Below are 16,885 nucleotides of genomic sequence, written 5' to 3' on the forward strand. Positions count from 1 at the left end.
ATTATTTGAGTCATCCATGAAAAAATATTACTTTTTATGCTAAGAGTATAACTTTTTATTGTGAATATCGATATGGTTAACCTGTCTCACATATAAATATTCGTGAGAGGAGACCTACTTAAAACCAAAAAATTTATCCACGCTAGCATGTTTTGGGAAGATCGTTTGATCCTCAATTATTTTACTTGTAATTCATACATTTGATCCAAATTATTATTTTCTTGACAGCTTTAACATGTGAAATTTGATATAACTGGAAAGTTCATTAGGGCCCATTAATTAGACGCCTCTAAAAATGAATAATTATATATGTGATATCACTGTCCATTAATTGTGTGCATATGGGGATAGATGGCTATCAATATATGTGAGGTTACTGTTCTAACTGTTAAAATTAGATCTACTTGTGTAAGGACTCGATCTTGGTACTAGTTTATAACGATCAAAGTCGAATCGTGATCTTTCCGGTGAAGCAAATTCAATAAAACAACTATTTTCATCGATAAAGAATTGTATAAGAGTAACATTTCATTAATCAGGTATAAGTCGTTGAATTTTTGACTATTTTCATTTTTAATTTTTTCCATTTTTTCTATATTTTTATTACTTATTGCAAAATCAAATAATTGGTTAATCATATTTTAAATTTTTTGATTATTTTTTTATGAAACGTTTTTGAGGATATAACAAACATTTTTCCTTTTTGTTATATTTTTTGCGCCCAAATTTGGAGCGAGGTAGCTGTAATTTTTAAAATTTTGTTATAGTAAAAAATATAAGGCAAAAACTTGTGTGAGACGGTCTCACGAGTCGTATTTTGTGAGTCATATCTCTTATTTGGGTCATCAATAAAAAAATATTACTTTTTATTGTGAATATCGGTAGAAATATTACTTTTTATGCTAAGAGTGTTATTTTTTTTTATTGTGAATATCAGTAAGGTTGACCCGTCTCACAAATAAAAACTTATGAGATCGTTTCACAAGATACCTACTCAAAATATAAAGAGATGTAAGCGTAATTAACCCAAAAACCGACGAAAACAAAGATTGTGATATCTTTAAAATATTGCTCACAAAGGGGGTGAGTTGTTCTAAGACATGTGAATTGGGTTTTCATGCTCATAATTGGGCCGACCCAATCACAGCAGATCACTGGATCTTAGACCCAGGACCAGATATAATGAAATATTATGGGCCAGATTTAATCCGAGCAACACGTACGATGATACCAAAACATTTCTCAATCATAGAAATTTTTTGAGGATTTGCGATTTATATTCTATTTTTCTGTTTATAGAAATCCGTTTAATGTAAAATTTTAGGTAAATTCGAGGTATAAATCACTAAATAACGTCACTTTTTTTATCTATATATATCGTAAATATAATGAATAGTTATATTTCGACATAGAAGTATCAGGAGAATAATACATATTAGTGAGTCGTGACATTCAAGACATGTGTTCCACAAAAAAATGAGAAGGAAGTGTTTTTTATAAAAATTTTTATCAATTTTATAAATTGAAATGATAAGAAATAAAAAATACGATGAAAATTGATTTATAAAATATGGAATTGATTGATTAAAATATATTTTTTCAAAAAATCTGATTATTATCGGACGAGGATTCATATAATTCTCTTTTTCTTTAAAGCTTCTGAGATTCGCTTTTCTGCCTGTTGCGTGTGTTTTCCGAATTTACCTAATATATCTCAGACTCGTGTGCGGACCGAAGTTTTAGTTGGTATTATTATTTAGAATTTTCAAAAGTGACTCTACTCTGTAGCCGTTGGACAAGAAATGATGGCAGATCATATGGAAGAGCACCTTGATGTTCTTACTAAGAATGGAGAGAAAACTGGTATCTCCAAACCCAGGTCAACCCCTTTTCTTTAAAAACTCTTTTAAGTGCCAAATGAAGAGATATTGAAGGAAAAATGTCGATTTTGTCGTCTTTGCAGTGTATTCTTTGAGTTTGAATCGCTTGTGGGATGTTTTTAAACTTTCTTTTTTTTCCGTCCCTCTTTTCTTGGGACCTATGGCTTTATCCTTTGTGTCAATGATGTTTTGTGGTCGTTTGTTTTTTGTATGACGATATCATGAGCTCTATCTATTGTTCATATTTTATTGCAAGGGATGGTTTTGCTATTTCATGGCGGGCTGTGGAAATTTGTTGATGCTGTATTTTTAAATGTTGTTTCTGAATTCGCTTTTTTTGGATCGGTGGCATCCCCCCCTGGCTTTTTTGAATGTGTTCTTGGCAATGACAGGCTTGATCCTCCCTGCGCATCTTTTTCAGTTGATGAGTATTTAATTATAAAACGCGGTATTTAATCCTTGAAGTTTGCTTCGGCATTGGAATCTATTGCGATCGTTGTTGAATATATTTCTTCTGTGGTTATATAGTGAGTGTGATTTTACAGGGGAGATGTGCATAGAGATGGTGATTATCATCGAGCTGTTCATGTGTGGATATTTGCTGAGAGCACCCAAGAACTCCTCCTCCAACTACGTGCTGAATGTAAAGACTCGTGGCCTGGGAAGTGGGATATATCTAGTGCAGGTCATATTTCTGCTGGCGATTCTTCTCTTGTGACAGCAAGGTATGGCTTACCCATTTTTGTTGATTATAGTAGAATCAATCGATTTTTCTTACGTTGCCAGTGCAGAAAAGTTGAGGCTTTGAGTCTCAATTAGTTTCATCCTGTCCCATGTGTGTATGATTCAATGAGTCATGTTCTATGATCATGATTCGTATCATATAAATGACTATTGCCCTGTTAGTATCACAGTGGTTCCTTTTAGTGCCCCCTGCAGATTTATTGTACTAACTTTTTTCTTTTCTACTTTGATACTTGATTTTCACCTGACATAAGCACATAGTCAAGGAAAGCCTGGTTTTGGAAATGGTGATATTATAAAAAGTAGAGGTCCTTCCTTGTGACAAAACTCAAAAGTCTACATGACATTTACTGAATATTGAAGGATTGGACATTAATTAAACACGAATATATGTCTGGAATGTTAATTTAATAAGGACTGGCAAAGATACCATCTATAAAGCCAGGTGGTGCATGTCGTTTGTGATAGGCTGTTTAAATAATGCATTTTTATATGCTTTTTTATAACTGGTAACCCTTGTACTGTCTCCTTTTGCTTAACTTGGTAGACGTACTTAGCATCTCTGCTCACTTCAGTTAGGGAACATTACTCATCTCTCGTTGATGCTTGCAGGAGGGAACTGCATGAAGAGCTTGGTATTATGCTTCCAAAGGATGCGTTTGAACTACTATTTGTATTTCTTCAAGAATGGTTGGTCTCTAAAATCTCTAACTGAGTAATTTACTAATCTTGTTTAACTTTTCATCTTTTCATACCCAGTGGTGAGCACCAGTCACCAGTAATCTGTAGGGTTGTTTGCATTCTTTTCGTTAATAACCATATTTCTTCTATCGTGCATTTTTCTTTTTGCCCAAATTTAATCGATCAATGAATGTTTTTTTTATTGTGAAGATTATTGTGCAAATAAATTCACATATTTCGTCGTGTTATTTGATTTTATGTCTGTAGCTAGCCATTACTATTTTATTTATTTTCCCTGTAAAGTAGTGTTAACCAAGGTTCATTAGCAGAAGAAATTGATGAACTAACTTATCTGTTACTCCTATTGACAAATGTTTGCTAACAGAGCTGTTCATTTTGGATATGTTCTCAATATAATTGCAGTGTCATAAATGATGGAAAATTCATTAACAATGAATACAATGATGTGTACCTTGTCACGACCATAGATCCTATTCCGTTGGAGGCATTTACTCTACAGGTCAGAAGGTTTTTACTCATCTGTACAAGAATGTTCAGCCTTTTTCTCTTACTTTTGCTTAATGCCTCATTTAGTTAGAAAACTCTAGGTACAAAACAGTAAACAATGTTCTCATGCTTGTTAGCAAAACGAATGTTGTCCCACAGTTTTTGTTTCATGGTTAATATTATTAGTGATTTAAGAAACTGGGAGACTTTAATAAAAGGTGACAACATAAAGCAGAGGGGGATCTACTCGTTCATTTACCTGTAAACCGAATTTGTACTTTGTATCTGAAGCATCCATTGTACTCTATACAACTGTTCAAGGCTTAAGTTGCGTCTCACGTTTATCTTTTCAGAAAATACAAAAATTTAAGCGGAGCTTCTGGCTAGTATATACCAGTAATCCCTCTTTCTTGTCAATGACTTCTTTCTTTCACTTGAAATAACTTCATTTTATCATGCCAATCGAGATCCAGTTCTTGCTAATCAGTGACATTGGCATTTACCAAGTACTCATGATTTCATATTCTGCGAAACATTTCTGAAGTGTTTTCTGTCTCTGTTGTTATCGCCATTCCTCAAGCAAAAGCCTTTCTCTGTTCTATTATCACCACAATTACTGGGTTTCGATTGCTGATATTATCTCTTCCATGTTATTTTCTTATGGAAGCCTTTTGATGTCAATACTTTGTTCTATATTGTTCGAAGGAGTCTGAGGTGTCAGCCGTTAAATATATCTCTTTAGAGGAGTATAGAAACTTGCTTCTGAAAGAAGATCCTCAGTATGTGCCCTATGATGTAAATGATCAATATAGCCAGCTGTTTGAAATTTTGTCAAAAAGGTATGTTATGAAGAGTTTTGGGTGTTCTCCAAATTGTTTCTTGTTACGTTTCTTGTGTTTTTATACGTAGTGAATAGATCGGCCTTCTTTTGCCACTGCATTAGCAGTTTGTCGATTCGAAAATTACATTATTTTTACTTTTCGATATAAGCTATGTTTAGCAACTCAATTTTTTTTTTCCTTCTGTATTATAATAGGCTTGTAAAAAAACATTTTTTAAACTGTTGTTCTTCTGGTATATTTTTATGCCTCTGGAGTAAAGTATTCAATGTCTCTCATGCACTTCTCGTATAACTTCATGATACTATTTCCCTTATATTCTAGGTATTCACAAAATGCTGAAGCACGTGCTTTGATTCTACAGAAGCAGCTAAATCGTTATGCTCCAGTATCGCTTGAAGCAGAGGTTTTAACTTTGATACACTATCTTTTCCTTTCCCAAATGTTGGCAAAGCATGTATGGATATTTCAAGTGTATTAGATGTTGACTACTTCATGAAAATGCTCACAGCCTAGAGTGACTCTAGGATCTGCAAGCCATAACATTCAGTTTTATTCCCTTTTTTTTATGGTTTACTTTGTAAAAAATTTTCATGCTAGCACAAACAAATTACTGGGCTTTTAATATTCCATCCCAAAGAGAAAACTGAATATTGTATAGCTCATATTCATCAAGAAAATACCTCATAGATGCAGTCCGCACTAGGTTAATTTGTTCTCATGTGCTTGACAGTTAATGGGGCTCAGCAGTGCAGACAAGGAAGCCCTGAAACTAATCGTTAAGGCTGCAAGAATCATGGACCAAATTTTCTTTCAGCAGGTTATTTATTATGCTTTGTTATACCGGAAATTGATACTTTTGATACGTGACTGTTTTACTTGGGGAATGACTGTACTTCAGATAAAACTTTATTTTAACAATTTCAATGCATGAAGCACATACTAAAACTGGGTGCAATCAAGCGGAATAACTTGCATATCTAGAGCTTAAGCATCTTGTTCCATGTAATTTTTCTGAGGTTATGGAGCCAGTTCTACACAATTTGAAGTAGTTGTGATGATTGTTTAGGTTTCATATTTTGTTGCATGTGGTCATGTAAATCATCATTTCATAATACAGTTGTTCCCTGGGAAATTATGAGAAACTGCTTTGGTCTGAAACTTTCGGATTCAATTTCATACCATTATGATAAGACACTATGATGACATGGACCTCTCTCTCTCGCTCGCTTGTGTGCATGGCCTGGCTTGTTAATTAACACTGCCTACTTTTTTTCGCAGATACTTTGATTTCTTGTTTTTGCATCTTGATGAAATATTTCCTAAATTTTTATTTGGATTTCTTGTTTTTCCATCTTGATGAGAACAGGTTTGGTGCAGCAATCCATCTTTAAGAGATTGGCTAGAGCAACATGCTGATGAATCTCAGTTGGACAAGTTAAAATGGATGTATTATCTAGTCAACAAGAGTCCATGGTATATTCGTATATTCGCTCCATATGACACTTCTTGGCCTTATGTCCCACTATTACTTTATACATCTATAATCCATCTATGCATTTGTTTGGCTATCTTTAAGTGTCCAAAGGACTATAACCAGTTGGATTTTTTTCCCGCTAATTCGTTAAACATGCCTCTCTATTTGTCTGTCATTATTCCAAAGGATTATGTGTGAGGCAATTTCAATGATTTTGTCGTTTTTAGGCAATCTAAAGTATTTCTATTTAATTTTATTATTTAAATGACCAAGGAAACAGTACAACTGTCATGAAAATACATCTTTTATAATTTTTTCTATATCTTTTTCTCCTATCCTCTTGCTCGAAGAATCCAAAAGAACACAAACGTAACTTTTTTTTGTCCTGGAAGTGTTGCAACTGGTTCACATTATATTTTATGGTCGACATCAATTTTATCAGGTTCGCAGTCTCTAGACCTCAGGTTTAGAATTTCCTATTTCATGAAATCTTCACTTTGAACTTTTCTGTTCGTAACCTCGGTATCCTCTAGGTCTCACCGTAACCGTATTCCCATCGCAGGTCCTGTTTGGACGAAAATGAGGCATTTTTGACTACCGCAGACTCCGCAGTGAAGCTGCTTCCTGAAGCTACAAAGTCAGTGGCAGGGTGGAAAGGTGTTGAATATAGAATGGCATTTCCTGTTGTGAAACCAGCTGGCGCTAATTTTTATCCTCCAGATATGGATAAAATGGTATTTTTCATGTGTGAAAAAGATACTTAGGCTTGGCATCTATTTAATCTACTTTTGTGACATTTCATATGGGCTCCATTGTGTTGGTCACAACTCAGGTTAAATTTTCTTTTTTTGTTTGTAGGAATTTGAATTATGGAAAAATAGTCTCCCAGAGGAACAGAAAAAATTAGCCACTGGCTTTTTCAATGTTATCAAAAGGGAAAGTGAAAGAGTCTTGGATAAGTCAGTATCATCCTCCATATCTGAATGTACTGGTGATGCTCATGATCTATATATTGTCTCTTACTCTGAGGAATACAGTTCTTTCTTGGAAAAAATAGCTTATCTATTGCACAAAGCTGGGGATTTTACCAACTCTTCCAGGTGCACTGTGATCGTTCATGATATTTTAATCAAGTAATTAGCTTGGGCAACACTAACTTGGTTTTTGACAGATGGTTTCTTCTGGTGCAGTTTAAAGAAACTCTTGCATAGCAAGGCTGATGCTTTGCTGTCAAATGAATACTATGATTCCGATATAGCATGGATGGAACTGGTTAGTTCATCAGAATTATGATTCATTCTTAGCATTATTGTAGCTAAATTGGTTGGTTGGTTAATATTTTTTCTGTCCTCAGATATATCTCATTATGTGGTTGCTATTGTGTATATGTGATGTCGTTTACTCAATAAGTCCATAGTAGCTGTTTCTCTAAAGAATTCTACATTATGGATCAATTCAATCTTTGAGTCTAATATGACATATATCATCAATGGCAAAAATTGCCTTTTGATGAGAAAGTTTTTAAGTTTCATGCCAAAATTTATATAAAGGGAGAACATTTTTGCTATTCTCTATTTTAATCAGTGATTGTTAGCTTTTTAAATTTTTTTAGATACAGAAACGACAAAAAACAGAAGAATCTCTTGTATCAGTGAGATTTTATTGCAATGTTTGGTTTTAACTTTTATATTTTGAGGAAAAATTATTGGAAAATATTATGAGAAATGATTTAAGGAGATAAAAGGTATCTTTTGCATTATTTTCTAGAGAGAGTTTTTACTGTGTGTCTCAAATTATTAAGTTTTGTTTAGTAAATGTTATCAGCTTATGTTTGAATTGATATTTGTGTGCATGATTATTAGGTATAGTATATTTGATTAAAATATTATAGTATATTTTTTGGAATTGGTGAAAAGTTGAATTACTTATGATGATTTTGTTGGAAGTATAGAAATTGATAAAAAGATATTTTTGGGCAAAGATTGAAAATGGGCTATGATCTTTTATTTTACTTTGGGAATGAGAAACTGGTTTGGGGATGGATGAATTAGGCGTATGAAACTTTTGACACCGCAGAAAACGTTCAACCATATGCTTTGTCGCATGCATTTGATGTTACATACGAAATTAGATGCAAATCATGATATGGAAGCTGCAAATGAGAAAATCAATCTGTTCATATTCACATCTTCCATTGTGCATAATTTTTTTACTTGGCACAATTTGTTTTCTTTGTTCCGATTCTGTCTAGTTATATTAGTCTATGATTAACTTGTAAAGCCTATCTCTGGTTAGCTCTAGTTCACCAACTATCTTTTCATTATTGTTCGTGTATTTTATGGATGAAACCAAAATGACCATTTTCGCATTTGGGGTATCATAATTTTACTCTGAACTGAACAACTGGCAGAGAGTAGTGAGTAATTAACGAACAAAAAGTATAAATAGGGAGTACTTAGATTTCATGCAATATTCTGATGTAAGAGGTCCGGTTTCATGACAGTAGAAAAGTTTAAGTTGTGTTCTTTTTGCCTTCATGGTTACACTCCATTGAGTTGAAAAAGTTATTTGTTTTGTTTTGATTCTGTCTTCAAGGATTCAAAGCTGGATATTACTATTGGCCCATATGAGACATATGAAGACACAATTTTTGGGTACAAGGTATATTCTTCATGGCCACCATAAATAAGGGCATTTTTTGTAGTGAAACTCCCTTTACTTTTGTTTTTCCTATTTGTATGCTTACATAACTCAGTCGTTTGACTCAGCAAGATACAAACTATGAAGCATTGACTTCCATAAAAAATTTCTGAACTGGGTCATATGCTGCTGATGACTGTAAGAACTATGAAGCATTGACTTCCATAAAAAATTCCTGAACTGGGTCATATGCTGCTGAAGACTGTAAGACATATTTTGCATGAAATTATACTCATGGCCACACGATTAACCCCAGAATATTGTTTGGATACCAAAATATATTATATTTTTATGATTGTTTTCTCCTAGTGTTGTACCTTATATACTGTTTGCCTCTAGGCAACTTTTGAGGCTTTCATTGGAATTCGCGATGACAAAGCGACTTCACAACTCAAATTATTTGGTGACCATTTGCAGGTGCTCTATCAATTTGTTCCTTGTGATTAATCACTGTATTTGTTTCAGTTTTTCATTCATTCTTCAGTAAGTTATACCTTTGTAGGTTCTGGAGAAGAATCTTCCAATGGATGATGTTTACAAGTCAGAAGATGTTATCGCGGCTCCAATTCGAGTGGTGCAGCTTGTTTACAATGCCGGGGTGAGTGTTTTGAGTTGTATATGCTTGGCTTTTATGGGAGTACTTTATCATATAATTGGGTGTTGGTAGCAGTAATTGACCTGATAGTTTTGTGTGGCTATGGCTATACGTTTAAAGATTTGAATTGCATTATGACCAATAATTATAGTTTTTGATGCAGTGGTAAGTGTTTGGTTCTACAATGTGCATATACTAATGACTTCACCATCTTGCAGGATGTGAAGGGCCCACAGACAGTTGCATTTAATCTTCCAAATGACGAAAGAATAGTAAAAGATCGAGGAACCTCGATGGTCATGCTAAAAAATGTTTCAGAATCAAAGTACAGATTCCTCCCTTGCAGTGTAATCTATTAAATGTTTTATATTATATAAGTTCAGAATGTGCTCTAAGGTTGGAGTTATTATGAAAATAGCTTTATTGTCAGATGTTAAGGTTTCACTCTTATCTCTCATGACCAGGTTCAAGCTTATTCTAAAACCTATATCTGAAGTATGCATAGGTCAGGAACAAAGGAAATACGTGGACTTTGACTCTTTCTTCACTCACACAATTTGTCATGAATGTTGCCATGGTATTGGACCTCATACAATACAGCTTCCAAATGGACAAACATCGACAGTGAGATTGGTCGGTTGCATTTGTTATTGTGTTAAAATTTCCCTCGATTTGCGCCTTTCATTTGGTTCTCTTCTGCTATGACTGGATTGAGTTTGTCTCACGTAAAATTTTCGTTTGGAACAATGACTGGATTGAGTATGTCTTATGTGTCAATAAGGTTATGATTCTATATTAAAGTTTCATGTTTCAATCAGGTATTTGCATATGATGAAGGTGATATATGGGTTCCAAATATGTTCAGTATAGCGTATGAAATATGTACCATCTTTAAGGACCCAAATAATTAGAGCATGGGACTTCAAAAATATTCTTCATCAATAATCACGTGATACTGCTGCCTTCCAATTAATCATCCTTTCTTTACGTCTTGATAAAGTGATTGATTGTTCAAATCAGCTGTAAAAATATTATGCTATGTGTATGTCGGGAGAAATGACATACATCTGAAAAGTAATGAACCTGGGCTTTCTGTGTTTTTCTGTTTTTTCCCCTCAATAATCGCCTACATATTTGCCTTGATCCTCATGCTGACAGTCAAAAGAACATTGTTTGTATGAACCCAGGAGTTGCAAGAACTTCACTCAGCTCTCGAAGAAGCTAAAGCTGACATTGTTGGCCTTTGGGCCTTGAGATTTCTTGTTAACAAGGTAACAATGATCTTTGAATAACATTTTCATGGTCGTTCTTTGATTATGATTTTGCTAATAGTCCTTTCCTCGGCGTGATGTTGAGTAAAAGGAGCTGAAGATTTTCAATGTCTTGTAACGTTTCTTCCACTAGATTAATTTTCTTCAGTATGTTTCATATCTTACGACTCGGGTGATATTTTGTGGCTAACTATATGTTGTTTATGTCCTGCTTTTTATATTTTATAATTTTTATTTGTCAATAACTGGAGAGAATTTGGAGGGAATGAGGGCAAACTAAGTTTTACTTGCAGAAAACTAATTTGGTTTCATCAATTACTAAATTATTTGAAGATCTGAATTCCAAATGAACAACTGGTGCATCTCTCCAAAATTACATTCATGATATAAGGTTTTTAGCAAGTGTTCGAAATCGTGATGTATGGTTACGACGAAAATTTACTTTCCATTATTTCAAAGCTCTCCGATATTGCTTTTTGCCAAGTGTGACCTGTAGCATTTTCTAGGACCAACATAGTTTTTCATCTTGACTGATTGATCTAGTGTTTCCATGTTTCCAGCATACGTGTTACGTTCAGGATCAAATGTTATTTATATATATTTTAATGCAAAGCCTACTTCGTTGAACACTAGAAACCAATCGAATGTTATTTATAGCAACCTGTCTGATATCAGATTGTGGGAGACTTCTTAATAGCTTTTGCGAAACCCAATGATCTATTTTGCAACTTGAATTAATCATTTTCATACAAAGTAATTGCAAGCAGAGTCTATTGTGGAGAGTCTTACACAATTGCCTGTGGGCCAGGGACGTGATAGTATCACTTCATTCTTGGAATCATCATATTAAAAATATTTCTAAACCTTTTCATTTCCTGTCTGATAACTTAAGCTATAGTAATTTCAGTCTTACTAAATGCAATTTTATTATCTGTGGCCAGGACCTGCTCCCAAAAACACTGATAAAATCTATGTACGTCTCATTTCTCGCCGGCTGTTTCCGTTCAGTACGTTTTGGTTTAGAGGAAGCTCATGGGTAAGTAAACCAAGAAAACTATAGTTTATTAGTATTCCTACTCTAGATTTTGCATCAAGAATTCATTCCAATAACTCTGCTTAACATGACCAGGAAAGGACAAGCGCTGCAATTCAACTATTTGTTTGAAAAGGGCGCCTTTGTTCTACATCACGATGGAACGTTTTCTGTCGACTTCGATAAGGTATGATCTGCAGAAGACACTTTTTTTTACTCCCGTTGAAATGAACTCACATAGGGTCGTTGTTTTCCTTATCAAGGTTGAAGATGCGGTTGAGTGCTTAAGTCGGGAGATTCTAATGATACAGGCCAAAGGCGACAAAGGAGCGGCAAAATCTCTTCTTTTGAAGCAGTGCGTGATGACACAACCATTGAAATCAGCACTTGAAAAATTGGAAATGATCAAGGTATGTACAACCTCAACAAACGCTAGATTATTGAGCTGTAACCCAATTTTTTTTTAAAAAAATTCATTTGTTTATTTTTCACCAAATCCAGGTCCCTGTAGATATATTGCCGGGTTTCCCTATTGCGGATGAAATCTTGAGCAAGGATGTCTGATCGCAGGAAGGGAGAAAATATTCTTGGAGCAAATAAGCAGCCCTTTTTTGAAAATAAAACTATTTTTTATGCAAATCATAAATAAGATAAAATGAAAAAATGATGGACATATATTATACTACTAGAGCTTTTAAGTTTTTTATGCTACTTGAGCTGTGGTGTTCAAATATCAAGTAAGTTGTGATCACCGCATTGTTGAAAAAATATAGCAGTAAGTTTGAAAATATTTTATTATGCCACATTGTATGACAAAGGGGTGAAAAAAATATCGAAGTTTTCTGTATAACAAATTATCATATCGAAAAAATGTCGAAAATTTTGATACGGTATGAAATTGAAATTGTTGGTATGATATCGGTATGAAATTTTGAAAATTACGATATATCGAAATACCGAGCAATTTTTATAAATTTTAAAAAATATGTGATTTTTTAAAATAATGAAATTATAAATAAACAGAAAATTAAGGTCAAAAACTCAAAATAATAATTTTAAAAATATAATAAAAATTTGTCTAAAGTTTCTGTAATCAAGTTGCATTGCATTGCTTTTTCTTTTTTCTTCATGCAGATGTGGTTTTTTCGGTATGAACGATATAATATTGATATCATATTCAAATATAGGTATACTAAAAATATTGGTATAATATGTATGTTGTATCATGCCAAAATTTTGATATACCAAATCTCGGTATATTGAGATTTTGGTACGATGGTAGTTTAATTTTTTTTATATATTAAAGATTTGAATATGATATGTAGAATGGGTGAAAAACTTCGGTTTATCATACTCAACCATCTCATATATGACATGGGTCACTAGTGCGTGTATAATTATTATTTTTTATAGAGCATGATAATTATGTAAAAAAATATACCCAGACTAGTAATTACCTTGGAATGTCATTTTAGTATATATTATAATAAAATAAATACATATATTTTTAATATACATTGTTTATAATGTTTATATTAAATTAATTATGTACAAAAAATAAATTGTAAAACACGCGATACATGAATATATATATATATATATTATTTTATATTGTTATATTTATTTCAAATTTCATCAAAGTAAGAGTTGAGTAAGCAGGGCTCTCATTGTTGGCAAAAATTTGTGTGAGACGATCTCACGGGGTCTTATTTTGTGAGACGAATCTCTTATTTGAGTCATCCATGAAAATATTTTATTTTTTATGCTAAAAATATTATTTTTATTGTGAATATCGGTAGGATTGACCCGTCTCGCAGATAAAGATTCGTGATACCGTCTCACAAGATACATACTCCTCATTGTTTGTTGTTATCGTTATTGTTGTTGTTGTTGTTGTGGTTGTTGTTTTAATTACAATTATTTTTTGAATAAAAGTTTTAAATTTAACGAGATATAGTTTACGATGATAATATTGAATTTTGTTGAACTGCTTTATTTATTTATTTGTTACATATTCAAAATATATAATTGTTTGAAATCGATTATCATTAATGTATGGGACAACTTAACAAATGGTTAATTATAAGACCTGTGCTAGTTATTTTTCCGGTATCAGGTCAGATTTTAAAATTATGATTTTCATTGTTCTCGACCATTATTAAATTTGAAATATATTAACATCATTTAAGGTAAATATGGGAGTCAAGAATCAAAATGAGTCACTATAAAGTATTGTTAGATATATATTTAAATGATATATCTGTGCCGTTGGAATTTTCTAATTTCTGATTTAGAATTTTTATGGCATTTGCCAATGCAAATAACATTGTGCAGTAATGTGCACGATCCGATAGAATAATTTCATACATAATTATTTTTTTAATATAATTTATTTTAAAAATAAATTAAATCACTAAATTCACCGTGATTTCTGGATTTATCTATACATACGGACCCAATCGATATAGTCATCAGATAAACACAAATATTTCCTAATTTTGTTACCTGGCTTGTTAATTTGGGTGCCAAATTACCATCTCTACCTCTTTGAATTTTCATTCCATTAAAGTTAACAAGACATATATCAACTTCACTTAAAATAAAAGTGGGAATCAAGAATCAACATGATAGTTGACCAATTCAATTATTAACATGCATAAGAGTTGATAAGACACTATATAATCAATTACAAGTCCTCCAACGGAAAATCCAAATTCACGAATCTTTATTTGACAATCACGTTATTATTCTTCATTACCGATACTTTGCATTGAATAGCGACTATTGGTGGGAATATATGCACTCAATCTTTCTACAATTAATTAAAATTTGAAAACATGCCACGAAAGTCGAGTCCTCTTGTTCTCCATATATGTATCTCATGCCGTTCTTGCATTGACTTCGTTTCTGTATTACTCTTGTTTAATAGATTCTATATAATTGTACTTATATGCGATCTTCTTTAGTATTTTTTTTATTAGTGATTTAATTCGTGTTACGTACGTAACAATATCATCCTACCAATCGCAATCATATAAGTTGTTCTTCATAATTTATTACATTTTATATTTAAGGCATAATATTGAAATAATTAAGGAATAGTACGCCTATACAGAAGCAAAAATGTGGTTTCTTGGTTTCTCCACATCAAGCAGAAGAAGCTATTTGATTGCTGGTGCAATAACTCTAGTCATCGTTCTCACGATCATTTTAAGAAAATGGGTTGTGTATTTGGAGTCTCAAGATGATAAATCTTTAGAGGATCAAAGCGATCAGAAGTGTAAAGAGATCGCACCACAAACCATTAGCTGTAAAATCAAAAACTATTCAATCAGGACATATTCACTAGAGGAGCTAAAGGTGGCCACGAGCGATTTCCGGATTCGGGTCGGGGTCGGAGCGACTTCGTATGTGTACCTTGCAGAGCTTGGAGATGGAAGATTTGGTGCGGTGAAAAGGGTGATGGAGGAGAGGGGTGGCAGCCAGAAGATGTTCTTGGATGAAGTCTCGGTTTTGCTTAGGATTTCTCATCCGAATTTGGTGTGCCTGATGGGATTCTGCTTGGAGAAAGGTATGTGTTTCTTGTATGTGTATACATTTAATCTATTAAAACTGAAATTGCTAACGACGATTCACCAGGAGAGCAACTTCTACTCCTGGAATACGTCCCAAGAAACAGCCTATTCGACCGAATGCATACCCACCAAGGCCAATCTGCCGGAATCCTAAGCTGGTCCGATCGCCTCAGCATCGCCCTCGACATCGCCTACGCCCTCGACTATCTCCACTCCGTCGCCGATCCTCCTGTCATCCACAGAGACATCAAGTCGTCCAACGTCCTCCTGATTGATGACAGCCACGCAAAACTAGCGGATTTCGGGCTGTGCAAGCTCGGTAACGACCCCCAAACAGCCCACACACCAATTGCGGTAAAGGGTTCCCTCGGCTATGTCGACACAAGTTATCTACAAACCGGAATCGTGTCGCCGAAGAGCGACGTCTATAGCTTCGGGGTTCTACTTCTCGAGCTGATCACCGGGTTGAGATCGTTGCAGGGCTCGTTTACATTGGCTGAATGGACTCAGGAGTGCCGGAAGAATTGTGATGATGTAGAAATGTTGGTGAAAATGGTGGATCCGAAACTTAATGGCAAGGTGAATGTGGAACAGTTGCGGGTTTTGGTGGAAGTGGCGAATCTTGCTCTGGCTTCGAACTCGGAAACGAGGCCGGATATGGCGCATATTGCTTACAGAATTTTGACCTGTATTGGGATTAAGGATCAGTTGCCAGTTTAGGATTTTCAGTTCAAAGTTTTAAGGTATACAGTATATAATAATTTATGTAATTAGCACATGTTAATAGTAGTTTTTTTTCTTTTTAGAATATAAAATTCGAAATCGCTAACTTTTTGTTAAATAAACTCTTCACACGGACGAATTTGTCACACAAGGTTACCACCAGATCACGCTAGCTCATATGAAAAGTTTTTAGTGCTTGTATATAAACGAAGATGTCTCATTTGATTGCAAAAAGATGTAAATATCGTCTCCCTTTACATAATTAAAATTTTCGGTATAATAAATTTTTTAAAAACTATGTAATGGTGATATAGTTCATGAGTGAGCCCACGAATCCGGCCCACAAACAGCAAAAATGAACTCACGGCCCATTTCTTATGGTGGTAGCCTCAATGCAAGAAGTAGCTGGGTTTTCTTGCAAGAGGAAAATAATAATAATAATAATAATAATAGTAGTAATAAATAACTAAAAACACACACAACATAGGTCTAAAAATCCATCTGTCCCCCCGTCGAGTTACATATTTTAAGGCAATATTTATAAATCTACTTTACAAAAGAGAGAATTTAATTGTGTGTATCCGTTGTCTCCTGGTAGGGAATATTCTTCATTCAACGCCGAAAAAACATTTACATATTTAATATATGTTTATATAAACTTCATTAGTAAAAGTAATACATAAAGAATTAAGTATATATATAAAAAAAAATAGATTTTATATTGTCGCCTGGTTTTCTCGAACCGCCATGGGGAAAGGTAAATAATTAATTCGTATTTAAGCATGCAATATAATAATAATTTCGTAAAATTCCAAAAAAAAAAATTTAATCTTGATTGTAAAGCCGCCATAATTCATAAA

General features: G+C 33.6%; 2 protein-coding genes across 2 annotated transcripts; both read left to right on the forward strand.

Annotated features, from left to right (window-relative positions):
- Nucleotides 1–1,651: 1,651 nt before the first annotated feature.
- LOC142545272 (nudix hydrolase 3) lies at nucleotides 1,652–12,537 on the forward strand. Its single transcript, XM_075652350.1, has 21 exons — nucleotides 1,652–1,879; nucleotides 2,426–2,605; nucleotides 3,237–3,314; nucleotides 3,729–3,825; nucleotides 4,518–4,651; nucleotides 4,976–5,057; nucleotides 5,385–5,471; nucleotides 6,021–6,127; nucleotides 6,691–6,862; nucleotides 6,987–7,228; nucleotides 7,319–7,400; nucleotides 8,724–8,789; nucleotides 9,168–9,245; nucleotides 9,331–9,426; nucleotides 9,642–9,748; nucleotides 9,888–10,056; nucleotides 10,611–10,694; nucleotides 11,636–11,730; nucleotides 11,824–11,914; nucleotides 11,991–12,137; nucleotides 12,229–12,537. The coding sequence occupies exons 1-21, from the start codon at nucleotides 1,803–1,805 to the stop codon at nucleotides 12,289–12,291; spliced, it is 2,334 nt and encodes a 777-aa protein (XP_075508465.1). The 5' UTR covers nucleotides 1,652–1,802; the 3' UTR covers nucleotides 12,292–12,537.
- A 2,122-nt stretch (nucleotides 12,538–14,659) lies between these two features.
- LOC142544532 (putative receptor-like protein kinase At1g49730) lies at nucleotides 14,660–16,072 on the forward strand. Its single transcript, XM_075651572.1, has 2 exons — nucleotides 14,660–15,298; nucleotides 15,367–16,072. The coding sequence occupies exons 1-2, from the start codon at nucleotides 14,851–14,853 to the stop codon at nucleotides 16,020–16,022; spliced, it is 1,104 nt and encodes a 367-aa protein (XP_075507687.1). The 5' UTR covers nucleotides 14,660–14,850; the 3' UTR covers nucleotides 16,023–16,072.
- The last annotated feature ends 813 nt before the right edge of the window (nucleotides 16,073–16,885 follow it).

The sequence above is a fragment of the Primulina tabacum genome, chromosome 5 (genome assembly GCF_025594145.1).
Source record: "Primulina tabacum isolate GXHZ01 chromosome 5, ASM2559414v2, whole genome shotgun sequence".
In the NCBI taxonomy this organism is placed as follows: domain Eukaryota; kingdom Viridiplantae; phylum Streptophyta; class Magnoliopsida; order Lamiales; family Gesneriaceae; genus Primulina; species Primulina tabacum.

Excerpts from the sequence above, each read along its gene's own strand:
- LOC142544532 (XM_075651572.1), top strand. The coding sequence starts at position 14,851 with ATGTGGTTTCTTGGTTTCTCCACATCAAGCAGAAGAAGCTATTTGATT. Across the intron at positions 15,299-15,366 it reads GGGATTCTGCTTGGAGAAAG|GAGAGCAACTTCTACTCCTG; the intron begins GTATGTGTTTCT and ends ACGATTCACCAG.
- LOC142545272 (XM_075652350.1), top strand. The coding sequence starts at position 1,803 with ATGATGGCAGATCATATGGAAGAGCACCTTGATGTTCTTACTAAGAAT. Across the intron at positions 10,057-10,610 it reads AAACATCGACAGTGAGATTG|GAGTTGCAAGAACTTCACTC; the intron begins GTCGGTTGCATT and ends GTATGAACCCAG. Across the intron at positions 12,138-12,228 it reads AAAAATTGGAAATGATCAAG|GTCCCTGTAGATATATTGCC; the intron begins GTATGTACAACC and ends CACCAAATCCAG.